The sequence below is a fragment of the Serinus canaria genome, chromosome 1 (assembly GCF_022539315.1).
Source record: "Serinus canaria isolate serCan28SL12 chromosome 1, serCan2020, whole genome shotgun sequence".
Lineage (NCBI taxonomy): Eukaryota > Metazoa > Chordata > Aves > Passeriformes > Fringillidae > Serinus > Serinus canaria.
Window position 1 is genome coordinate 29,891,429 of NC_066313.1, and position 26,042 is coordinate 29,917,470.

The 26,042-nt window shown below is 47.6% G+C and overlaps 1 protein-coding gene across 5 annotated transcripts in view; it reads right to left on the reverse strand.

Annotated features, from left to right (window-relative positions):
• Positions 1–26,042, reverse strand: part of GAB2 (GRB2 associated binding protein 2) — a 93,516-nt gene that overhangs the window by 13,197 nt on the left and 54,277 nt on the right. For 3 of the 5 annotated variants that reach the window (XR_007777095.1, XM_050972184.1, XM_050972177.1), the window contains exons 3-4: positions 4,080–4,320; positions 740–1,338 (exon numbers count right to left, since the gene is read on the reverse strand). Coding sequence is in view for 4 of the 5 variants with exons in the window: in XM_050972184.1 (XP_050828141.1) it covers positions 740–1,338; positions 4,080–4,320 (840 nt within the window). In the remaining variant the exon portion in view is untranslated. The remainder of the gene's footprint in view (positions 1–739; positions 1,339–4,079; positions 4,321–26,042) is intronic. The other 2 variants (XM_050972197.1, XM_050972191.1) reach the window with 1 other exon arrangement.

Sequence of the window (26,042 nt, forward strand, 5' to 3'; positions counted from 1 at the left end):
GAAGCTCTTTTAGGGCTTGCTCAGTAAATGTAAAGGCTGGCAGCCTCCAGTAAGGGGAGGATGGGTGCAAAGCTCTTAGACCAGTCTGTTTACTGCTGAGCATGAATCTGATCTCAGCCCAAGTGTGGACACTTAGGTAGGAGGAGATGGGAGAAGCATTTCAGAGAGCTGTGTGTATAATTTACAGTGCATTTTCTCTCCAGCCACCTTTTCTAAGTTACTTTGCAACTATCTCATCCTAGGCATGAGGTTTGGAAAGGGCATGTACACCTACAGCCCACCCATGGCCAATGGCAATCGTGGCTCTGCTGCACTTGGGGATGTTGGGTTTTGGAGACATGCAAAAACCAAGGTTTTGCTCACCCACCTTTGTGAGCAAAACCAAGGCATACTTCCAAGCTGAAGTATGTTCTGATAAACCCAGTTATGAGTTGAAGTAAAGGTAAGCTAAAAAATGGATGAAATCACAAAAATCTGGCAAAGGGCCGCATAAACAAGCAGATTTGGGGTTTTGGTTTAAGGTACAACACAACCAAGAGCCAGCTGAGCAGCTCTGGTGGGCAGAACTCTGCGATGCCTCTCCATGCCTGCTGAATACAAAAAACAGGGCCAGATCCTGGCTGAGCAGAGTTTCTCCGTGTTCTGGCTGATGCCACATGTACCCCAGCCCTACCACAACCTAGTGGGACTGATCCGCCCACGGCTGCTGGAAAGCACAAAGCCACCCCCAGGTCCCCACCTCCAAATTCACCTCGGTGCAGTCTGCTGTTCTCCACTGCTGGCAGCGTGTTTCTCCGGGGAATGGTGGCTGCCATGGGGGTGAGACCTAAATTTTCACCAGGCTGGGGCCTCTGGGGTGGGCTGCCCCACCGTGGCTCTGTCTGGCCAGGCTTCGGGGGCCGTGGGGGTGGCGCAGCGGGTGAGTCGCTGGCGGCCACAGCCAGAGCGTTGTGGTTCTTGTCCAGTGTAAATGTCCTGGGGATCTGGTAGATGGAGAGTGGGGTGGCAGGGATGTCATAGGAGTCCGTGGAGAGCTCCCCAAACTCCTTGCATAGGGTGTTGTTGGGAGTCTTGTAGGTGTAGACCTCCTCATTATCAGTTTCGGAACTGGTGAGGCTCGACTTGGGGTGGGTGTAGGAGCCAAAGGAGCGTGGGAGGTCGTAGGCACTGTCCCTGAACTCCGAGTTGTGCCGGCTGGGTTTTGGCAGGCTGTAAAAGCCGTGGAGCTGCCCACCAACGCCGTTCATGCAGTGCCCGTTGCCCTGCGAGAGCTTCTGCACCGCCGTGTCGCTCCGCATGAAGAAGGCAGACCTGGTGGCTTGGGAGAAGCTGGCACTCCTGCAGAGGGAGAGGAGAAAGGGGCTGGAATGGGGGGAGAGCTGGTTCTGGGTGCACAGAGCTCTGCTCCCTCTGTCAGTCACCTTACTGACCTGTACTGTGAGCCCCAGAGCAATGAGAACACCTCAGACCCCTTCAAACATGCCCACAAGCCACTTAATCCTGAAACACCCTCAAAATGCCTCTGTCATAGGTGAGAGGTACATGCACCCAGCTCCATGAGAGGGCCATAGGCAAGAATGAGCCTTTTGTCCAGCCATAAATTGCTCCAAAAGGGCAATTTTCACACCAGCTGACAACATCCCAGGGCACAGCTGCAAAGTGGCAATCTGCCAGCATTGTCATCACGCCTCGACCACCCATCCGCAGTTCAGGTGGGAGATTTCATCTCACCTCTGCCTTGCAAATGTGTGAAGGCCTAAAAAAATTCCTGCTAGGGATTATTTCAAGGTCTCCAGCCATGTCATCATCCCATGCTTTTGCAGGACATGCACTGGGGAGGTAATAGAAGCCCCCAACTGGGATCTGTGGTTTGCAGCCCTGATGCGCACAGGGGGAGGAATGAACCTCAAGGCTAATTTCATATTTATAAAGGCCCTGGAGTTGTGCAGGGTGAGCAGGGCAGTGTGGTCACTAGATCCATGCCTTGATAACGATTCCTCAATTTACACGTGGTCATGCCTAGGGACTCGTCAGAACAGGGGCCAAGCACAGAGATCTCAGGTCTCTAACAGCTGCTGGTTAGCCACTGCTCCTCTGCTGATTCCCCTCAAGGTACTTCACCTCCTGTTTTATCCCTGCTTAATCCCTCAGATGGGCCAGGCTTTTGGGGATCACACTCTCCCAGTCAGAAAGGGCTAGCTGGCCCCATGTAAAAACACCCCCACAGAAGAAAGCTCTGCCCTGTGTCAATCACTGCGGTGAGAAAAAGTGAAATGGTTATGGGGAGAGTTTCCAGTTGTGGCAAATCACTGGGAAAGTGCCAGTCCTTTGGGAAAAGCTGGGAGATGCTGGTTTACACTGCTCTGGTGTGGCTGATGCTCTGCAGGGACAACAGGGACTCTGTTTCACGGAGCCAGCACGAGATGGCGCTCAGAAATAGGGCTTATTTAGGGGAAAACCTGATGCTCTGATAAGACAAATGAATCCCTGCCACCTTTGGACCTCAGCCCACCAAGAAGTGGTTTGTGTTTTGTCAGGGTATTTTTGGTCGACGACTTGAAACATCTCATGGGTTAATTATTCTGCATTGCTTGCCAATTAGCTACTATTACCCTCATTTTATGGATGAGTAAAGTAAGAGCTCCAGAGCAGAAAGGGGAGGGATTCCCAGCAGTCCTGCAGCCTGACCCCATGCTCTGGGCATTGATCAGAGCATTATTTCTGGCCCAGCTGCAGAAGTTACCACTGGCCAGTTTGTTTCTGCTCTCCAAAGCATCGGTGCTTGCTCCCTTCTCCTCCAGGTCCCAGCCCCGTTCAGGTTCTCAGACGGTGGCTTTTAGGTATCCTCACAGCTGGAGTGGGAGAGGACCATTTTTTTTAAACACTGTTCCATTAACTCTATCTGAAGTTAATTTTTCTGAGCCTTTTTCCATTGTTGTTTTCTGAGTAGGGAAAGTCAGCTGCAGCAGGAAAGCCCAGTGGAGGCTGCAGCCTGAGCCCTGCACTCGCTTCACGCCAGCTGGGCTCCGACTGTCTCTCCCTCCCTCCCTCCCTCCTCGCCCGCTCCCGCGAGCCAAAACTCTTCACGGCAAAAAAACTCCTCGCTATTTAAGGCAACCGGCTGGGTCTGGAGGCGGGGATTGTCGCTGGCTCAGAAATCCCACACCGTGCACCACGAGCTGCCACAAGGGGTGAACGGCAGGGTGCTGCAAACCCTGCCCATCCCTTTGTTTGTCCTCTTTCTGGTTAAGGGCCGGAATTAGGGCCCTGCCTGCAGGATCACAAAGTGGTTAAGGTTGGAAGGGACCTGTAGAAGTCATCTGGTCTAAACCCTTGCTCAAGAAGGGCAACCTAGGGCTGTGCTCAGACAGCTTCTCAATATCTTCAAGAATGGGGACTCCTAAACTTCTCTGGGCTACCTCTGCTAGTGGTCAGTCACACTCACAAAGAAAAAATGTTTCCTGATGTTCAGATGGGCTCTCCTCTGTTTAAGTTTGTGCCCATGGCCTCGGGTCCCTGGCACTGGGCATCACTGAGAAGAGCCTGGCTGTATCCCCTTTGCACCATCCCTGCCAGGGAGATAGCCCGGAGACTTTTCATGTGCCAGCTGAACAGCTCCAGCTCTCTCAGCCTTTCCATTTAAGAAGGATGCTCCAGACCCCTCAGCAATTTCATGCCCCTTTGAACTGGACCCAAGATTGACCCCTGGGGTACTGCTAGGGGTCAATGTGAGCTGATGGCATCTTCCCACTGTCATAACCATGTAATGAGACTGATGCTGGAAAATAAAACAGCTCAAGGCACGTTCCTCAGCAGTCCCATCCTCTTTGTGATTTGCACATAGCCCCCGGCCAGTGATACCGCTGACCACCACCCTCTGGGTCTGGCCTTTCAGTCAGTTTTTAACACCACCTGAAAAGCCAGGAAAGCTGGGAGTTTGTGAGGTCACCACTCTGACCTCCTCCCAACCACGATGAAATGAGACCATCATTTAGGACTTTCTCCAAGGATGGAGGTGGGTTGAGCCACTCACACCCAGCCCTCCCCTCAGCTGTCCCCGAGTGGGTGCGCCACAATACCTGGCATTTTCTGACTTTCTGCTCATACACTGGTGCAGGAAAAGGTAGTCCTGGGGGGCACTGGCCGACAGGGTGCTCTGGAGGTGGCTGGCAGGTGAGTCGAAGGTGAACAGGGTGGGCTGGCTGGAGTGGGAGGGCGCTGAGGACTTGCGCTCTCGCAGCAGGTGGTGGCTGGCACTGCTGAGCTCCGCCGGGGAGGAGCGCGGGCCGTGGTTCATGGAGGCAATGCTCCTCAGGGTGTCTGTGCAGGGAAGAAACACACCTGTGAGGGTCAGATGCAGCTACCCCACACCCCCTGTTCCCAGGGTTTTCCTTACGTAAATGCTCTGGCATTATGGAGGTCAGTGTGGTTTGCTAATGGCTCCAAGGGATCCTCTCAGCTTCTCTACTCAGAGCACGTGCAACTACAGGTACCATGTATGGAAATAAATATTTATTATATTTTATCATAACCCACATTTCCTAATTTTATAAGACTTTGCCACATGCTTAGTGGCTTGCTGGTATGCCTGCAGGATGTCAGTCTATTTCGTGGGGAGCTCAGTGGGTTGTTAAAACCTGATTTAAAAGAGAGGAGCTTTCACACCGCAGTGAGATGTGATTTAAGTCACCTCCATCCCTCTGTGTAAGGGCATCATGCTATCCCTTTACACTTGGGTTAACTGAGGAACAGGGTGGGAATCTAGATGGACATAATGACAGCAAAGATGAAAAATATTCTCATGTTTCCTAATTCTGTATTGATTTTGTGACCTCGAGAGAGTTGCTGCTGTTTTCTGTGAATTTAAAGGGATGCAGACCCAAGATGTGAGTCTTAGTGCCCGCTCCCCCTGCTCAAGGAGAAACAGACTTTAAAATATTAAATTAATTTCAATGGAGAATATCCCAGAATATCCCAGAGGTCAGGAATAATCACCCAGCTACTCCAGCCCTCTCATAAATGTGCTTCATTAATTCAAACCACAGATGAATTTTTACAGCCAAGCTGTAAATCCCCATAAAATAAAATAAAAAAACAAAAAAACAAAAACAAAAAACCCCCCAAAAAAACCAACAAAAACAAACAAACAAAAAAAAAAAAAAAAAAAAAAAAAAAAAAAAACAACAAAAAACCAAAACAAAAAAGGCCAAAGCAAAACCAAAACACCCAGGAAACCCACAAGCTGAAGAATATTTTGGAAATGCTGATCCATCTCTGGTTGCAGAAGACCACACAGAAGACCATTCATGCACTCCTGACATGTGAAAACCACTCACTGTGGTTTGCAGAAGTCACACTTCATATAGTAAGTGTGATTTACATTTATTTGGTGCTGATACAAAACACAGAAAAAAACCCAAACCCCAACAAAAAGGGGAAATCCACACATTTTCTAGCCACCACTAATTGTGGGATTGATCTCAGGTTTTCCCTGACATGATGGTCACCAGCTCTTCAAATTTGACTTCAGCACCCATGCTCCAACACAAGGATGAGCAACTTTTTATAGATTACCAACCTCTTTTTTTTCCATTCCTCCCCTCAAATTCCAGACCCTACCAGAAATTTTGCATATGACTCCTTTATGCTACAGAGAAATTAGTTCTCTACAAAGTGGCTGCAGTGGCTCAGACAAGGAGAAGATCCACACAGGGTGATTTTTCACCAACTTCTGAATCATGTCAAGATACAAAATCAATCTGTCTGGTGCTCATTCACAGCTGCTACATTTTTTCCCTGGTGTTACTGCAAACTTCACCCAGTGCACAAAAAGCACATTAATAAAAGCCAAAGAGCCTGGCTTGACTGTGTTGTTTGGTTTGTGCTAAACACAGAAAGGATCAATATTTAACATTGACATTAATGGTGGGGGATGACAGCTTAAAACTCTGATTCTTGTCTTTTTTGCATGGGCATTAAAGATCCCCTGGGGCTCTTCATGGGAGTAAATGGCCATCTCAGTGTCCCCGGACAAAACAGTGTCTTGACCCTCATTCTTATTAAATATTTATCCCATAGCAGTGCAGAATGATCCCCATCGGAAAAGGAGTCTTGAGAGCTATGCAAATTCCAAAGCGAGTGCTTTGAGATCAACCAGGATGAGAGATCCCAAACCCACACTGCCATCAAAAACAGGGGTGCTGCACCCAAAGTGCCCCTCAGGAGCCCCATCTTGCCACCTCCCGAATCAGCACCAAGAATTGCTCATGGCACTGTGCTTTAGCCAAGACTCTTTGGGCATGGTGGGGATGACAGGTTGGTGTTGTGCTCCCATCCCAGCAGGAAGGTCACCTCTGGGGACAACTGTGAACTGCATGGCGTTGAGGTCCCTCCAATAGCTCTGAGCTGTCCTCTCTCACTATCCCTGCAGGCTCTGCACTTGCCATTGCATCAAAATATCATGGCAAGGCAAAATGCACCCAGGAGTTAGAAATAACACTGATTTATTTGTGCCAGCTCAGCCTGAGGGGAGAGATGGGGCTGCACGGAGGAGACAGTCCCAGCAACACCCCAGGGCACAGCAACTTCCAAGGGTAACACTTCAGGGAGGCCTGGCATTCTGCACTGCCAGGAGACCTTAATCTTTCCCCAAAAATCAGTCTGATTTGGGGAAACCGGAGAACACAGTGCAAAAGATGCACTCATTGAAATTAGGATTAATTACTTCACGGTTACTCCAACCACATAAATGAAAATGGGGGATGAAGGGGGGCAGGAGGCAATGCCTGGTAAAAGCATGTCACTTCCCTGGGGAAAGCCGCTCTATTGGCATCCTCATCGATTTTCAAAATGAATTCCCAGCTTGCTTCCCACAGCGACCCGGCCACTGAGAGCATTAGTGGGAGCCAATTCAGGACTCACGTACTCCATTAGGTCTGTGAGATGAACTCCATAATAGTAGGTGAGAGATGGATTGCTTTGCAGGGCTGGGAGGGTATTGCAACGGCTGGGAAGATAAATCCTGTTGAAGAAGACTGCCAAGATTGGTCTGGATTTTTTATGTTGTGAGGTTTTTTGGCACCAGAATAAAGGACAGCTCATGTGTCCAGGTCACACGCTGACAGCGGGTCCTGCTGGAGGGCAGGAAAGGGGGCAAGAAAGGAAATCACGGCAGAAAAATAGTATTTGAAGAGTAGCACATGCCAAGGGAAAAATCAGAACACCACATCACGTTAAATGCAGACAGATCCCCATGAGGGTAAGGCACAGAGGATGAATACAAGACAGAGATCCCAGAGCCACTTCAACTTGCCATGCTGCAGCACCCAGCTGCCAAGCAATGAGGACAAACACTCCTGTCCCACATCCCTGCAGCGCTCTTAGAGAATAATCTCCATGGGATCCCATCTGGATGCCTCCAGGTAGTGGTCCCACCCGCATCATGACCAAAGATACTCAACTCGAGCTCTCCACAAGCCAAAAAGAATGATGGTTCTCAGTCCCTCATGGCCATCCACCCTGGGGCCATGGATAAACCCAGGCCCTCCATCATTTAACAGCAAAGATGTAACGCTCTAATCCTTTGGCTTGATGTTGATATCTTGAGTTTATGTTGAGGGAATGTATCAAGTGCAGCCAAGGAGGGATAAGATCCTGTGCAGTTCCTACTGCCATTCCCAGGGGGGACAGAGTTAAAGTTATGTAGTGGGGCCATGTGGGAAGTGTCATCTTAACCCCATGTCTCCTGGCCAGTTCTCCTCCGAGTTTGGGGAATTGGACTCTCACGGTCTGGAAAAGGCAGTGTTGGACACCCACAAATTAAAATCCAATGTCAGCAGCATGATTTACACAAGTACATCTTGCTGGGCTCAGGCTGCAGCTCTGCAGCTGTTGCAGTGGTCCCTGCAAGAAGCCAGCAGCTCTGTGGGGACAAACCAGCACAGCCCTGGAAGTCCCCATGAAGTCAGTGACCTTTGGCTGAAGGCTTGGAACTCACTAGTCTAGGTTAAGATATACCTTTTTGTCCATGTGTTACAGCAAAGTGAGGATAAAAACTTGGAAATCCATTCTCAAAGCAAAAATCCACAACTGTGAGCACAGCCAGCAATGGGATGGACTAGGCTGGGAGCCAGGAATTTTTTATGAATGTTTTCAATCCCTCAAACCGGTAATTCCCTCCTTGTTGACAGTTCTGAATTCCCTTGCTCAGAGCACTTGACTACTGCTATGTGCACACAGCTTCACACAGTGTTCCTGGGCTTATCTGAACAAAATAATAACTCAGCCTCCTTTGGAAATTGCTGCTCTGAATGTCCTTTTCCACCAGAGCCACAACGTCATCTTTCCCTGCCTGAAGGCAGAGGCTGGGACTGCAACTCCCTGTATCTTCACATGATGCTGTGGATAAATTCCTGTGCTCCTGCTGATTGCAGCAAAGGTGCCAGGCTTGCATGGTATCCCTGAGTGGCACAAAATTCCCATGATCCCCAACACCAAACCGGCAAGGACTGGTCCAAGAGCTCCACAGATAAGAGCTCCTCAGATCTGCTCTGGCCACGAAGTGCCTCGGACCACACTGCTGACTTTGTGCCAGTTAAAACTTGTGGCAAATGAGACTTTCTTTATCAAGGGAGTAGCAGAAATCTACTACAAATAATCCCCAGGATGGCACAGAGCAGATCATGCTCATGCACCATCGTCTTCCTCACCCTTTGGAGGTGTTCCATCATTTATTAGCAAAAAGAGGGGGAACCTTCATCATGGGAATCTCCCTGCCCCCCCACTTTTGTTGCCAGCTCTCTCCTCATGCACAAATACCAAGAAATAATTAAAACAACACAAACAACCCTACCAAAACAAGCTATCCACATGCTTCTCCTGGCAGGAAGAGAACAAACAACATGTCCAGTGGATGAGTCAACACACCACAGTGCTGCCAAGAGGCCCTGGGATGCCATGAGGATGAGCATGGCACCCGAGGAAGGTTTATTTGCAGAGCTTTCCCTATTGCCTCCAAGCTGGATGGCATTTGGAAAAGCTGTTGTCAATCTGAGGATGAACTGGCAGATCACTAAAGGTTTTCTAGAGCAGGTTGGTTGGACACAGCATCTGGTCTGGATAATTTTCCCTCTCCTTCAAAACTGAGAGCTGTGTGCATGGACACAGGCACCCCAATTCTTTTCACTGCCTGAATTTTGGGTGCCAAGCAGGGGCAGTTGAGCTTCCTAAAAGTGATGATAGGGCACAGCTTAATCCCTGACTGCAGAAGAGCTGTAGAGCAGAGAGATAACAGTGACATAGGGCTTTTGAGCTTTTCCTTTCCAGTTTCTGATGCTCATTTCCACTTGCTTTGGGAAACTGGTCAGGACAGACTGGCCAAGGGAAAGGAGGAGCATCCCCCCTTTACAGACAAGGACCTGCTGCACAGAGGGCTGAGAGCATGGTTTCAGTTATACAATTTCACTCTTCTAAATGATACTTAGCCTATGCTAGTTTCCTGAGGTTTTCTCTATAGAGAACAGTGAAATCTCCCAATTATTTAAGCATTTGACACAGGATAGGGAGAATTACCAATAAAAAGTTATGGGAGAGACAGTGAGAAAAGATGACAATAAATAAACTGCCTTTCTTCATTAGTATCAGTGCTGTGCTTGCATTTGTGTGAAACAACTCAAAAATATTGGCAAAGTAAGAGAGCATTTGCTTTGAAGAAGCATGGGAAACAGGGGAAAATATCACAGAGTGAGAGAGAGAGAGAAGAGAGGGAAAGGAACCTGACCTCAAAGCATTATATAGCTCACTTATTTTAACAGTAATCAATTCTTTGAAGGATGAAGGGGCAGAAGGGAAAGAGACTGAAACAGAAACAATGCAATGCTTCCCCCTGGAGAACATAGGTTTGCTTCTGCAAGATGAGGCTGTGCCCCAGATCCCATCCCTGCCCTGGGAAATACCTCCTGGTGACAGCAACCCATCTCTGTTCCTTATCAACATGTCCTGGACATGGCAGCTACCACCTGAAGAGCAAATCTGCCACTTGATGGTGGAGCTCAGCACTCATGTCAATACTTGGAAGTCTAACACTTGGCCAGACTGGGACACCTGGGGTGCACCTATTTATTTTTGTTATAAGGGCCTCACTGCTTTGAGATAAAAGCAGATGGAGGTGGATGCTCACAAACGTGGCTTATGTGTGCCCTTGAGCATCTCACGTGGGACACCCTCACCTGAGTGTCCTGGAGTGGGACAGTGACCCACAGCTAGGGAGGAAGGACAGTCCCAGGGTGGCAGCACAGGCTGGGCTGAGCCTTGTTTGCTGCATGGAACTAACCTCATCCTGCTCTGCTTCATGGATCATCATTTCTGATATTACAAAACCAATCTGCTGAGGGGATGCCAAACCCATCTGATTAAATGGCATAAAGAAAAGGCTGGAACAGAGGAAAAGGGCAAAGATGATGTAGTGTAACTGTAAAAACCACTAAGTCCTCTCAAGGTGGGTATTTTTGCCTTTGTCAGGGTAAGTATATAAGGTGGCAAACCCAAGGCAATGGGGATGTGTAGAATTAGCTGCTTTCTGTCTGTGGGTGGCACATGTGATTCTGGCAGATGCCAGGGGCATCCTTAGCAAGTCTGTCTGGAGGTACAAGCAGTCTGTGGAGGCCAGTGCTGCAGGACAGGGTTCAAGCTGTTGAAAATGAAGAGCTATAGAAGGAAGCGACACATTTATAGGAGAAAAACGTTTTTTTTCCCCCCCCCAGAGGCAGGCTCATGATGGCCCAGGATCAAACCAGCTCTCTTACTCTGTGACATGAAGCTCTGGCATCCTGTTTTGGAGGATTGCACTGGATATTATTACTGGTTATTATAATTTGTTATTACTATTTATGAAGATGATGACTAATGATTTTGGCACCTCCTAACCCAGTTTTCCCTTGGAAATCACACTAGAGCCGTCTCACCCAAGCACTGCAGTCCAACATGTCATCAAAAAAGTCCAGAAGCTGATGAACCACTGACTTCCACTAGCCCAGGAAAAACTTACTTTTAGGTCCTGAACAAATTCTTCCTCATCCTCTTATCATCCACTGCAAGCAGTATGTGGGAACCTCTCCTTGCCTGAGCAAACATGAGTGCACGCCTCACTTAGCAGGGATGGAGGAGAAAGAATGAATCCTGGTCTAATCCCTGTCAGGGCTTCTTAACAGCCCGCTTCAAATTTTATAGCCCTTTTTATAGACAGTGGGAGTGGAGGTCTTTAATGTTCCAGGAGAGCAGAGAAAAACTTCCACTAGGAGAAAATGTGAACCCATTTTACTTATGCATGATTTAGGACCATTTCTATTCAAGGCAGAGCATGAGAGGTCCAAATATTTGCACTTTGTATTACAGAAGAACTGCCATTCCCGGCTCTTTACAGAAGTAATTTATTTTGATCTCACCATACCTTGGGGGAAGAAACATTACACCTCCCAGTTTGTTGGGGAGTCAATAAAACAGCAACACTGTTATGGGTCTGCTCTACCATTGCTCAGCAAGGCAAGGCTTGGGGAAAAAAAGAGCACCCCCAAATTTCTCCTCTCAGAGCCTCCCTCCTCATGGGTGCATTTGCACTCATGCACACGACCTAACTGCAGGAGTTTGACTCTGTTTTTCTCTCCTCTATATAAGATTAATGTTATTTTTGCTCTGTGGGGGGTGTTTTAGCTGATGAGTTAAAAGGAAAGGGAGGTGGGAGCTGCGGTGCAGGGGTAAGGGGTGAAGACGAGGACAGGTGGATGCACTAGAGCTCCACATTTCTCACACAGCTTCAGGTGAGCCCGTCATGCCCAGCCCTGCAAAAATCCAGAAAGGAGACAGAAGAAGTCATTAACCCCCATGGACACAATATTGTGTCCCTGAAGCAGCCACAAAGCAGCCCAGAAGTCAAGAATCAGTCCAGCTCCAGAAAACATGCTCGTTGGGGTAGAAAATGAAACTTGCTTGGCTTTTTTCCTTGCTGGAAGTAAGCCTCCCTTTTTCATCTCTGCAGCATTTTCTCTCAAAACAAGCCTAGCTGCAACAGTTTTCCATGTGTTTTTTTGTTTGTTTGTTTTCTTGTTCTTGTTTTTTTTTCATTTAGGGGCATGGCCATACCCTGCCCACACACTGGGAGCATCTGAAGAATTCCTGAAGGTGATGCCATTCTTAAGATATTAGAGGGTAAAATGCAAGAAGCAAAAATCTGTATAAGCAATGGGAGGATTGCACCTTGCCCAGCCACTCTCTTGATGTGTTCTGCAACACCAGCACTCCAGGAAAAATGCAAACAGCTCAAAAAGCCATCCTGGATTTTTCTGCCCATCATTAAAAACCCGAGTCCTGCCCATTAGACTGTCTATTAACAGTGCTCAGTGGAAGCAGAGAAAGAAAAGGTCCTTTCCAGCAAGCTATTCACATTGCACGAGGTTAAAAATGCCTGTGACCCCCAAAGCTTTATGCATTCAGAAATCAGGAGTTCTCATTCAGCAAAGGTCTTCAGTATCAGTTAAAGCCCAGAGGTTTTTCTCTTCCTCTTCTTTTAAGATGCAATGATGGCAAAAGGACTTGGAATTTATTCCCTACACATCACCATAATCAAATAATATGCTAATGCTATTAGCATGGGACCTTGCATGGCAAATGACTTAGACTCACATTCTCTTTCGAAATACTAGAGTTTCATTTAAATTGGTCTCCACAGCAACCAGAAATGAACTGGAATAACGTCGGATGGAGATTTTCATGCCTGGGCATGGCGGACAAGGAATTTTGCATCAGGGATTGAGGGGAAAGCCATGAAAACAGCCTGATCCCACCAGGTTTGGTGGGCTTGTGATGGTCAGTTCCTTCCCAAACAGTCAAGTGATGACAAATGCAAGGACAAAATTGACCTGCACGTCCAGGAGGACCTCAAAGCATCCTGATGAAAAAAAGATGAGAAGACATGATGTGGCTCATGTGGAGTGAACCCTGAGAAGCTTTTCTTGGTCCTACTCCCCACAGATGCTTTCTAAGTGGCCTCAGGGCAGACACATGTGACAACTGTTCTCATGGATCCTGAATCAGTTCTTGTCTGCCAAACTCAAACCTGGCTGTTTGAAACTGGTTTGAGAGAACCAAGTTTCTCATCATGGGCCACACTCCTGTATCTCAGGGTTGTACAAGCACAGACCAGGAAGAAAGTGTTTGTTACTGGCTTCCCTCTGTTACAACAGGAAATGCTTCGTCTTCCTTTATCTCAGCTGCTCACAGTTTCTCCATGGTAAGCACTGTCTCCCGTGAGGATCCAGGATGTAAAGGACTTGCAGCATTCTCTGACCTGTGCCCACCAGACCTGTGCCCACCAGCAGATACCATGGTTCTGTTCCATTGAAAACACTCCCCAAACCCATTTGAAAATGAGCTGAGCTTTGCAATGCCATGGCTGAAAAGCTGCTGGTTAGAAATTAGCTCTAATTTCCCAGAAAGTGTTTTCCCAGATGCTGTACTCATCTTTCCTGCACTTGTTTCACTCTGTGGTAACCATTACATCAGCAGGCATGGTGTGATCTTCATCCTGGCTGGGGCTTCTAGACATTCCCCTAATCTTAAAAGGAGTATTAGCAATGTGTCCCACAAAAATGTCTTTGAAAGCAATGTCAGAAAGTGGGAAGCATCTTGCTTGAGAACGGCTGAGAGTTCAGGCAATTGAAAGCAAACAACTCTGACCAGTCTTTCGATTCTGCTTGTAATTATCTGGGTTCTGGTGGGTGTTAAAACATCTGTACTGGTTTGGCAGGGACTGGGGAGCACAGCTTGTGCCAAAGGCAAGAACTGGCGTGGGTTGAAAGCAGTGCAATACTTTGGAGTGGTATTTGCACTCAGAAACACAGGGCTGGCAGCTCCTCCCACGAGTGATTTTGTAGTAGGGTCAGTTCCAGTAGTGCCCCTGTCCCCACATTCCCCATCCACCATGGCTTGTGCCCCTGTGGGACCACCCCAAGAAAGAGCTGAGGGTGGCTAAAGGAGATTCAGACTGGGCTGGGATCCTTAATCCCACTGGGCTTAACATCCTGATAGACTTTGGTCGCTATCAGTTCAGCTCCCTCTTAAGTTCTTGTTTTTCTTTTCCCTGTGCATGAGTGTTTCCACCTGGACACCCTCCATCTCCCCATCACATCTGGTCATGCACAAGCAAGTATCTCCCCGCTGGATATTTCTGCACCGAGAAGCAGAGCAAACTCCCAGCATGGATGCTGCCGTTTGAACCCTGTGCACTAAAGCATGGGCTGGTTCTGTGGTTATTTTTACCACACAGCAGCAGCAGAGCTGTGTTTGGTGGAGCAAGGGAGCGTAATGTATAGCTTGGTCCTCAGGAGACTGAGGTAAGGCAGATCTATCACTATCTCCTTCATGGTTACAGTTTTGGATTTTGGCATTCATCGCCTGACTCAGGTACAAAACATCCACTGGCATCCAAAGACCAGAGCAAACCATCCCTGCTCTGATTCTTGCTCATGGGTTGGGAACCATCCCATGGGCTTACTCAGCATTTCCCCACCTCCTCTTCCTTGCTCAAACCAGCTCACAGTGCGGTAGGCTCATTCTTAAAAGCCAGAAGCACCAGATGACATTACCCCCCTTGCAGCTCACCCATCCGTGCACCCACCACAGCTGGAACCAGCACGCAGAGCAAAATCCACATCTTCTTGCCTGGTGCCTCGCCCGGTGCTTCACGCTTGGCTTAGGGCCAGCTGAAAATCTTCTGACATCCTCCAGCTGGAAAATGCCATTTAATCAAAATAGGAGCTTGCCAAGGGATCATTTGAAGCCAGAAATTACAAGAAACCTTCAGAGAATAAAAGTGAATTTTAAGTAAGAGGGGAGAAGGTCAAGGTATTTCAATTCATTCTCATCAGAGCGGATCCTTTTTTGGGGGCAGATTGCCCCTCTTCGACTGAAAATCACCATGATGTGCTTTTTAGATGTGAAAGTGCAATTCTTGTTTTTTCCTGAAATTCATTCAAATTCAGAATGAAAAGGTGTGAATCAAAATTGACACTGAAAGAGTATGAAAATGAATACCAGAGGGAGTGAAAACGAAGATGCTGAATTTTCGCTGCCTTTGAAAGGGAGTTTGTTTTGGGCTTGTCACCTGCTTCACTTGCTGCAAGAACAGCATTTCCTCAGATTGCTCTGTCTCCATATAGGCAACTTCTGAGCACTCCTTCTTCCTCACAGGAATGGGATTTATTTAATTTTTGATTTTAATTACTGATGTGACACATGTCTGAACTTAGTGTATTTGGCTGCTGAGATAGATCTGGGTGAGATCCATCTTCATCCTTCATCTACGGGATGAAAAGTGGAATGGTGACAAATAGACAGTACATTAGACCCATTTTTCTCCAGAGATTCTGGGAAGAATAAGCCAAGACATAATGGCTTTTGGCTACAATCACGGGAATGCAGGGGCTACTGGGACCAGACCAGCATGCTCCAACCTCCCAACTCCAACTGCTCTGGAGACACCTGAGAACTTCACAGGGACCACTCATGTGGCAATTCACCCACAGGGAAAACCCATTTGTGCATCACCTCATCACACATAAACCTGATTACAGCAAATATTTTAACTTGTCTAATATGATGGAGGGCATTCTTGGAGTCTTGGCAGTACTAATTCTTTGAGCTGCTTTATCTGTAAAACAAACCACTGCATGATACAGCTCTGTGAACACAGGGTTGGCCTTCCCTTCAGATGGTGCCACAAGACACCAGAGCAGTAGCATGTCTTCTCATCACTGAGATGAGAGTGCATCTTTTAGTACACAAAGCTCTGTTTGCCCAGGACTTGGACAGCATGGATTCATCTCCATAAAAATGTTACTGGAGGGCAGAGGACAAGGTGGTCCTTCCAACACCGTGCCAAAGAAGCTCAAAGCATTTCTGAGCTGTACTCTTGAGTTCTTAGAGGTAGAAGAAACAGTGGAAGTGAGTTTCTGGAGCATAACAGAAAAAACAATGGGATCTCAGATGCTCAGAAGGAGTTATGGTGATGCCAAAGAGATCTACCAGTATTTCAAAACTGTAATAAAACTGTAAAAGCATGAATGAGCTTCAAATGAAAATCACAAATCCACCTCCTTTTCTTAGAATCACGGGGATGAGGAAAAGCCACAAGAGTCAATAAACTGGGATTGAGATACTTAAAAAAAAAAAAAAGTAAAGACTTAGGAGACATCATAGTGCTTTCTGGGAAAAAGTCTTCTGCTCTATCAGGAGTTTTTTCAGACAAATCTCAAGAGACGAAAGCAGTATTTTCACAGGATCATAGAATGCCTTGGGTTGGAAGGGATCTTAAAGACCATGTCCAACTCCACACCGTGGGCAGGGACATCTTCCACTAGACCAGGTTGCTCAGAGTCCCATCCAACCCAGCCTTAAACACTGTGGGCATCCGCAGCTTCCCTGAGGAACCAGTGCCAGTGCTTTACCACCCTCAAGTAAAACATTTCCTCATAACATGTAAACTCTCTCCTCTTTAAAACTGTTCCCGTTGTCCTATCCCTACCTGCCCATGTAAAAAGTCACTCTCCATTTTTTTAATAAGCTCCTTTTTTGTTTTCAGCTGGAAGACCATGTGTTGACCAGGTTTTGACCCTAACACTAATCATCAAAGCAACCATCAAGTAGCAGAAAGATTCATCACAGAATTTATGGATTTCAAGTGGGTATTTGAAAGACTTCATCATGACTCACTGGAGAGCAATATGAACCATCATGGCAAGCCAGCAAAATTAATTATCATCATAAAGGCTTTATATCAAGGTTCAGTCTGTGCAGAACACACACGGGCTTGAGGGGAGGGTTTACACACAGCAATGTCAGACAAGGTGGTGCTTGGCAGGGCAGGTGATCAGCCACGAGATGAAGGTGAAGACGGAGCCACTGGCAGTGCAACAGTCGTTCACGACACTTTTACAGGTGATGAAATATTTGGGAGTGCCCAGACACCTGCCCAACACTTCAAAAAGAGGATTCATTGTCAGCTATGGAAAAAAAAAATAAAAAAAGCAATTGCAATGAGTCACTCCACTCCAGCTTACTTTCAAAAGCAACAGCACAAGCACAGGGACAGTTTGGCAGTGGAATGATGGAAGGTAATCACACCAAAACTTGGCACAAGCAGCTGTGCTGGCCGGGATGGGATTAGGTCATGTGGAACTGAGAGAGCACATGATGAAATTTTTGAGGTGAAATGTTATTTTCCATTTTAACAAACAGATATAAAGGGTGGCAATCAATCAAAGGTGCGAACCAGTCACATTCCTCAGCATGTGACAAGTAAGTATGAAAGGAAGCTACATGCCCAGAAAGTGTCTGAGATGAGGTTTAGTTTGGATATTAGGAAAAGGTTTTTCACCCAGAGGGGTGCAGGGGCAGCTACAGCAGGTCAGGACTGTGTTCAGACAGGTTTTGAGTATCTCCAAGGAAGCAGACTCGGGCTGGTGGGTTTTGCTGGCTTTCTTGGGGGGCTGGACTTCTTTTTTCACACAGCTTTAAGTGCTTGCTTCATCCTCTGTGGCTTAAAGTGATTGTAAGCATGGAAAAATGGCAAAGATGGTCCTTGGATATCTTATGGAAACTGTGACTCCCTTCTGTGTCTGAATTCCACCGAGAAGCAGCTGTCTGTGGTCAAGTGGGGAACAGAAGAGATAGAGAATATCTAATTTTCCTGGACAGTCTTATTTTTAAACACATTTCTCAGGAGCTGTGGCCAAGTGTCCTTTTAAAGACCATTGCCAGCTTGGAGGGAACAGACACCACCCCTGCTGTGCCTCTGGCAGCAAATGGCCACAGGCAGGATAGAAGATACCCCAAACACATCTGTGTGGTGCCCTAGTGATGAATCCTTCCAAGCAGAGGCTGCCTTTCTGCTCAGTGCTTGTGCAGCACCTGGCACAGCAGAAGGCATGTTTGTTGGCTACATCTACTCTGTGATGGACACTGAGAGATGTTCTCAGCCTTCCTGGAGGGAGCTGGGTCATGGAAGGAGGGCATTCCTGGATCAGGTGTAAGCCCCACAGCCCTAAGTAATTGCCGATATTACAGCTCTGGTATTGTACCACAATAAATAAATCAAAAGTATGTTTGAGGAGCAGGCAGTAACTATAACTGAGGCATAGAAAACATCTAGGGAAAAAATGCTATCTTTACAGATAAAATCAGTAATAAATGCTACTGCATTCATAAATAAGAATCAGTCTGGAAACAAACCCTGACTGGTGTCATGGAAAGTTCACAGGCATCGACAGCTTCATGTCTCCTTCCTGCTCCATGTGCCTTCACTTGGAGGCTTTAAAGGCTTCAGAAAGCTTTCCCTTTGCTCAGGCTTGGTTTTAATTGGAAATATAAAGCAATACAAACCAGCAAACAGGCATTGGGGTTTGGGAAATGAAAGTCTAAATCTGTCCTGGCTTTCACCAGGTTTTACAAAGCAGTGCACAGGGCAAATAAAGCTTTGGAGGGAACAATTGGAAATGGTTGGAGGGAAGAAACGGGGAAATAGATTTATGTGGGGGGAAAAAAAGTGCCACATTGTGAAAAACTGCCAGAAAATTATCCTTTGCAAAGGTGATTTTTTTCTCCTTGTCCAGCATGCTTGCACTTGCATTTTGGGGTTCTCTGTCTATTGCATTTGCCAGCCTGCTTCCTACATACTGGGCATCACCTGTGCATCTGTGTCCTGCCCTGATGCCTGAGAAACTCTGCAGACACAGATTCATGGCAGCTCCATGAATCCCAAAGTGCATGACTGGGGCACATGGGCTACAACAGTCCCAAGACCCCTCTGGGAAATATAAATGCAGGCAAATCTGACTGTGAGTTTCCTCTTAGTTGGCTGACACCCAAAAATGCCTCCCTCCCTCCCTCCCTCCCTCCCTCCCTCCCTGTCTCCCTTGGTTCTGCTCAGACAGTGTCACTTCACTCCAGTCCATCAGCTGTTTTTGTTTCCAAGGGCTTTGCATGGTTTTGTTTCCTGATGCTCTGCTGATACTGTCTGCCACACTCATTTTTCCACGGTCAGTAAGTCACCCTAAAAATTCCTCTGTGCCCACTAAACTAACAGAGCTCATCTGACAGGGCTCATAGCCATATATGCCAATTACAAAACAAAGAATTACGTTAAATGGGTTTCTGATTCTGGATGCCAGGCCAGGAGACAGCCCTACCCAGGGCTGAGATGTGAACTCAGCTTGTCGATCTCTGCTGGGAAACCTGTGCTGGAAAGGCTGGGCAATGCTTTTAGTGCTAAAAAAAGCTCCAACGTCTCAAACTTCACATTTCTTCCTTCTCTCCCAGCTCAAATCCCAGCCTCAGCTCAGCTAAACCAGTGGGACTTTGGCCAGGAAAGGGCAGGATTTTCCCCAAAAGCCCCAGTCCTCCAGCTCTGTATTATCTTCAGAAGAGGCCAGTTGGATACCCTTGAGCTGGGCGCCAGCTGGGAAACAGTCAAGAAGAGCTGGAGTATTTTGACTGTTGGTCCTTTTTGAAAGCTGAGCATAAATTTTTTTTATTGCTGGTTGATGGTTTTATTATTTGCAGCCAGATAAGAGCATTTTTTGCCTGTAAACCTTGTGCTCCCACAAACAGCTGCATCCTCTGCTAGTTCCCATCAGTGCTGTGTATGGTCAAAGGAGGCTTAACAAAAACTTATCTTCCAATGGATTCTCTGGGATGGCAGAGTTATAGGTTTGCAAACACAAGGCTCACATATCTTCTGGATTTTTTTTCAGTTGTACCTCTTCAAAATGTCCACAGTCACAATAAGAACATCTAAATAAGAAAATGCTAAGAATTCCTAAATTTCCAAAACCCAAGCTGTGAAGAAAGCCTTGGTCCAAGCATTGCAGATGTCAGAGATTTGATTACATCAGATGTCCTGAAGCCAGAAAGTTGGTTTTCTAACCATGTAGACACCTTAAGACCTTTTCCCTTGCTAAAACCTTCTGCATCCTTGCCTCAGTCCTTTTCTTGGCACCTATATGGGCAGGAAACTTCCTCTTGGTATCAAGGACAGCGACCATCACGGCAGTGCAGTGTTGACTCTGGTCCTGCAATGTTCCTGGGAAGGCAGCATGCTGAAGAGCAAAGTATAGCAAGAGAAATAAGGTATGGAAGAGTGGCAGGGGTTGCTCATTGCCTGGTGTGAATGAAATTATGAAAATGAAATCACTGAAGATCCAGCTTGATAGCAAAGGTCTTGAAAGCAATCCTGAGACTCATCCTGAGGTGGGATGAGTTTTTGTAGAAAGTGGACACCTGAGCTCATCAGTCTTACTTCCTTGGGGAACCAAGGGAAAGAAATGGCCACTTTCAGGGTGCAAATTGTTAGCCTCATTCTAGACATATTTTTTCATTTTCTCCCAAGAAGTGGACAGACTACAACCACCCAAACATGTCTCACTCTTAGCAGCATCAGTTCCCTCTCCAAACTGCCAGGGGAATCACAGCAAGGACACCCTGACCAGCTGGTAAAGATCAGCAAGGATCTCCCCTTGTTTCTGTCCTCTAGGAAGCAAATTCCAGGTCATTAGTGGCGCTCTGCTCTTCAGAAGACTCATCAGTACCACAACTAGCTTATCTCCAGAGGGAAAGAGGGAAAAAAGGGGGGAAAAGACAGCAGGCAGTTAACTGCTCTCAAGCTGCTCCTTTGTGCCAATACCACTCCATCTCCGGTATTGTTTACACAGAAATAAAAGCTGAACAGTGTCAGATCTTAAAATAACTTGCTGTTTGTGGAGCAGGAAAACCAGGGTCAGGGAAGTTTGGAACAAATTTAAAGTGGCAGGAAGGCTAAGGAGGGAACTGTGACTTTGGCAAGAAGGTGCCTGTATGCACCTGAAGTTTAACCATGAGCCTGGTGCAAAGTGAGTTTGGGCTCCCAGGTCTCCCCGACCTATTCCAGTGAGACTGGGTCAACCCTGGGGCTGAGATATGGCATCTGCATTTCTCCTCCAGAGAAAATCTGCGGCCACAGCTGCTCCCCTTGTTAGGAACACTCAGAACACGGAAGAAAAGGATGAGGAGGGTCGGATCTAAATGCCTTTGAGGTGTGCAAGCAGTGGATCGAGATGTGACATACGTTTTTTAAAAGAAGGAGCTCCTTGACACTGAGTGCTGAAAGTATTGATGGGAACGCTGAGGGAAAGGCTGCATCTGTATGTGTGGTGGGACAGCAGGTCAGAGCACAGGGCTCAAGGATCCACATTCCTGTCCCAACACAAGCTACCTCCAAGTCCCAAATGGGGCCGAGGACAAGTCTTTGGGTAGGTGAACAAATAAAAGAAGGAGAGATATCTGGAGAGAATCCAACCAGATATGCCCTGTCCATCCCATGGTCAAGCTCAACTCAAACATACTCTTGTTGTACTGTCTGAAGGGACAGACTGGCCTCCATGTGAGCTGATATCCAAGTACAACTCATACCAGGGCTTAAAGATGGAGTCAAGACAACTGACTTACGGCCACAGAAGCTGAAATGTCAAGGGGTACAAGGGGGAATAAATTTAAACTGACAGGCGGCAGGTTTAAATTATATATTAGGAAGAAATTCTTTCCTGTGAGGCTGGTGAGGCACTGGCACAGGTTGCACAGAAAAGCTGTGGATGCCCCATCCCTGGAAGTGTTCTAGGCCAGGTTGGATGGGGCTTAGAACAACCTGGTCTAGTGGAAGGTGTCCCTGTCCATGGTGAGGGGCTGGAACTGGATGATCTTTCAGGTCAGCTCCAACCCAAAGCATTCTATAATTCTAGGAAGTCATGAGGGCACAAGGCTCCACAAGGGGCTGCCTGCTCCGTTGCCCTTAGGTGGCAGTGCTGCCTGCAGATCCCAAAACAACACACAGCAGGGCCTGGGTGCTGTCAGGGACACAAGGACACCCCACATATCACCCCCACATATCCCTCCTTGTCCCCATTTCTCATTCCACATTCCTCAGCCTCTGCACAGTCCCTGGCTGGGCTCTGGGCTTGTAACTCCTCCACGGCACAAGCAGGGAAGGAAGGAGGCATGTGCTAGGCACTATTGCAAGGAAGTACCTGGTCTCGTGTATTTCCCCTCTGCTTTGGTTCTTCCTGGCCATGGGAGTGGTGGCAGGAATGCAGGAACCATCCCCTTGCACATGCTCCCTGGTGCCCCGCTCCTGCATGCAGGAATGGGGAACACTGCCGACTTGGGAGTGTTTGGGAGAGGTGGGTGGTATACAATGCTCAAACATGGTATTACCCTAGTCTTGCAGCCCACAGCCTCTTCACTGAGTTCTGGGCAGCTCCTGTCCTCCCAACAAGTCTTCGGGGTATCTCTGTTGTGTCTTTGGTCCATCTTGAGCTCCCTTTGTTGGGCAAACACCCAGGCAAACCTGGCTGCAAGGAATCGATGGGGCTGGAGGTATCACTGGCCTGCTGCTAGGACAAGCATGCTTTTGGGAGAGAAGTGAGGAGCGTGCAAGAGCAGCCAGATGGGCTCATAACGCAGACTTGCAGGCAGCAGGCTGGGGGACAACCAGCCTGTGGCCCATGCGGGACCCCCAGCCAAAGCAAGTCAAGTGAGAGAATAAATGTGCTCTCATGGGATGGAATGGGGCAACTGGTGGAGGGTCTGGGGCAGAACCAAGCCAAAGACACCCAGGCATGTGAGGTGCAGATCTCACCAGTGTGAGCAGAAAGTGACTGATATCCAGAGGCTGATCCACTAAACTGCTAGAACAAGCATGTCTGAGTTGAAGGGGGAAGGAGATACGCATCTCCATTAAACTTCAATGCTCAGCCCTGACGGATGCTCAGCAAGACATTGCTGGGATTGCTCCCTGTCATGATGTAAAATACCAACACCACTCCTACCACTCCTTGGAGATGGAGTAGGGACTTAGCCAGAACCCAGAACTGCTTTGGATCAACTCCCTGACAGAAAGTGGAGAAATAAATAAAAGAAATTAAGTCTCAGATGGACCAAAAAAAAAAAAAAAAAAAGATAACATGCCTGGACTGGGTGGAAGAGGCTGCTGCTGCTGCCAGACACAAGCCATCAGGGCAGGAGCCCAGTGCCATCCTTTTCCCACGCCTTCCTCACCCTCTCCAAGTGGAGGGAGCTTTCAGTTCAGAACAAGGTCATTTACTCACACACAAATATTCCCTTCCCCAGTTTCATGTCTGGGTTAAATCTTTAGCACAGGGGCATTAATGATGTGCATGAATAAGCTTTGAAACTCCCACCCATGTCTGGTCAGGACCCACAAATCCAAGCCCCTGAAAGAGCCCCTTTTCCATGGAGAAGGTAGAAGAGGAGCTCCAGGGAGACACTGAGAGTGGCACAGTAAATTGACATAAAGTTAATAAAGTAATTGACTCCTTCAAAATAACTACTCCTTGCACAGGGCCCCTGCAAGGACGTGCTCACTGCATGGGCACACACACTGGTTTGTGAGAAATTAAGGGCTGCTGTAGCTGCACCTCTCTCATACTGGGGATGGGACAAGGAGGGGTTTTGGCTGAAGCATCAGCTTCAGAAAGGGTTAATGGCACATGAGACATGTTTAGTGGGATTTGGTATTTTTTTAACTTCAACAAACAAAGCATATGAGAAAATCCAGTTCATAGCTGAGCCCTGGCTGCCTGCCCACTAGGGCAGGGAAATTGCTGATGGTTTGAAATACCCGTGTGCTGGCCTTTCTCATGCAGCCTGTGGCCCAGGGTCCCCGGCTGGTCTCCCCCCACTGTATTTGGATCACTTAAGGTGGCAGCAGAGCAAACTGCAGTGTAAAGGCAGCACTGACACAGGAGCAAATCTACTTCCCTTGAGCATGGTTGGCCTCCTCAGGCACGCACAGGAGCTGGGATCCTGTGAGGCTCTGCTTGTTCAAAAATCGTAATTAGCTCTCAAAGTAAATAGGTGTTAACAGAAACAAAGAGCTTTGCCACGGTCTGGGTAAACACTTTAGAATCAATTTAATTTCCCTTCTCTGGCAGATGTAATCGTGCTGCTCTGCAATTATTTTCAGGTCGGGGCAGGGAACAAAGCCACCGGGGCAGCTTTGCTGAGCAGCTGCTCCTTGGGACAGCCGGCAGGACCCTCTGCTTCACTGACATTCAGGCCCCTGAGGCTGAAACGAGCTTCCTTCCGCTGAACCAGATGTATAATGCAGCTGGAGACCAGCAAACCAGCACTGAGCCATAGCATGACATTAAACCGCCCTGAAGTCCAGCCTCCTTAATCCTGAGAGTCCCCCTGTCTAGACGGAACACGAAGGACTAATGTGAAAACCAAGTGACAGAAAATTTACACTCTCCCGTTGAGCTGCAAACGGAAAGAAGCGTCAAAGGGTGTAAATCTGTTTGCCTTTTAATTGTCTTGCCTTTTGGGAGCACGGGCAGCACCTAAGCACGGTCCCACACTGGTGCAGAGGGTTTGCATCAATGCTTCCAGGCTGCCCATTTGCTTACTAAATCATGCTAAAAGGCTTTTTTACCCTGCCTTTTCCCTACCATCATGGGGAGCTGGTGCAACAGGCTTTTACCCAAACTGCCCCAAAAGCTAATGAGTTGTCCTCCATCACCACTGGGTTATAAGCTAACTAGTGACTGGTGACTGGGGCTCAGCTGATGTGGGGTGTCCCTTCGAGGGGGCAGTAACTCAGCATTGACTCAGCAACTGCAGTCAATGTGTTTGCTGGTGATGGAGTGTTCACCTAGCTGGGATGTGAGTACAGCCCAGGTGGGAACAGCCTGGCTGTGGGGCCAGACCCAACAAGGCTTTTGGGCCAGTATAAAGCAGTCACACAGCCAGGAACAAGTACAACCAGAAAAATGTGCACAGTGGCTTTCCTGGCAGTTCCTGATCTTGTTCCACCACGCTGCCTGTCTGCTGGGAGAAGGAGATTTAGTTAATTAATTGCTACAATTAGCATGGAGCTATTCCTGCTCATGATGGTTAACTTTTCCTCCCCCTTTTTGGTTCATCCAATTACCAACTCATTCATTCTCCAAGGCAGAGGCCACAACAAGGCACAGAGAAGCTTGAGGATGAGGGGAGAAAGGCCCAAAACCAAAATGCCAAGTGTCCCAAGCTCTGTTTCTACCCAGGAACTGTCTTAATCTCACGCAAACTCTTGTTCCTCTCCCATCCATCCACCCTTGACTTCAAGGAGGTGACAAAGAGGGAGCACAGCACAGCACAGCAGAATTACAAACATTGCTATGGCTGTTTCATTACTCCCTCCAGCTGACCCCCTATGAAGGATGCACCCCATGATGAACTTATATACACCAAGATGGACAAGACTTCCGACACCCATCGTGCTCCAATGACCCCTCAACTTCTTCACCCAGCCTCACGACATGGATTCTTCAAATGACCATTACCCACTTTGGGAAACTGATGATTTATTTGCCATTACTTAGCCGGGATGGTGAAGGAAAGGTGAGCATGGGGTCACTGCTTCGGCAAGGACCGAAGTGAAGTGCCAGCCCTGAATAATTCATGCTCCCTCTCTGCTGCAGCATCTGGACACATCTGCTGCATTTGCCGTTGCAGGCTTTTTCTTGGCTTACTCAGAAAATCAAACTTTGGCAGCTGGGTACTGTTTCAAGTGGGTACTTTCCCTACAGCATTAACGAGCTGTGATTCTGTTACAAATAGGGATTTTTGTTCCTCTTTTGCTGATGTCACTCCATGATCCTGCAGGGAATAGTGCTTGGATCTCTGCAGCCTGATGATCCCTGTGTGCCCTTTGGGACAGATGTACTTGCAAGTGGGAGATTGTTTTTCCTTTTGCTGCCCAGATTTATATTTCACTGAAGTCCTGTATCGATCCTGCTGCCGCTGGGCTAAAAGCTCATTTTACTAAATGAGAAGAAAAACAGTTCTCCCAGCTGAAAGCATACAAAATGGAAAATCCTGCAATGAAACAGCTCTTAAAAAAGGGGCCTGAACAATTTTGCTGAACCTCGAGGGCTGCACTGCTGCCATTGGAACGGTATGTA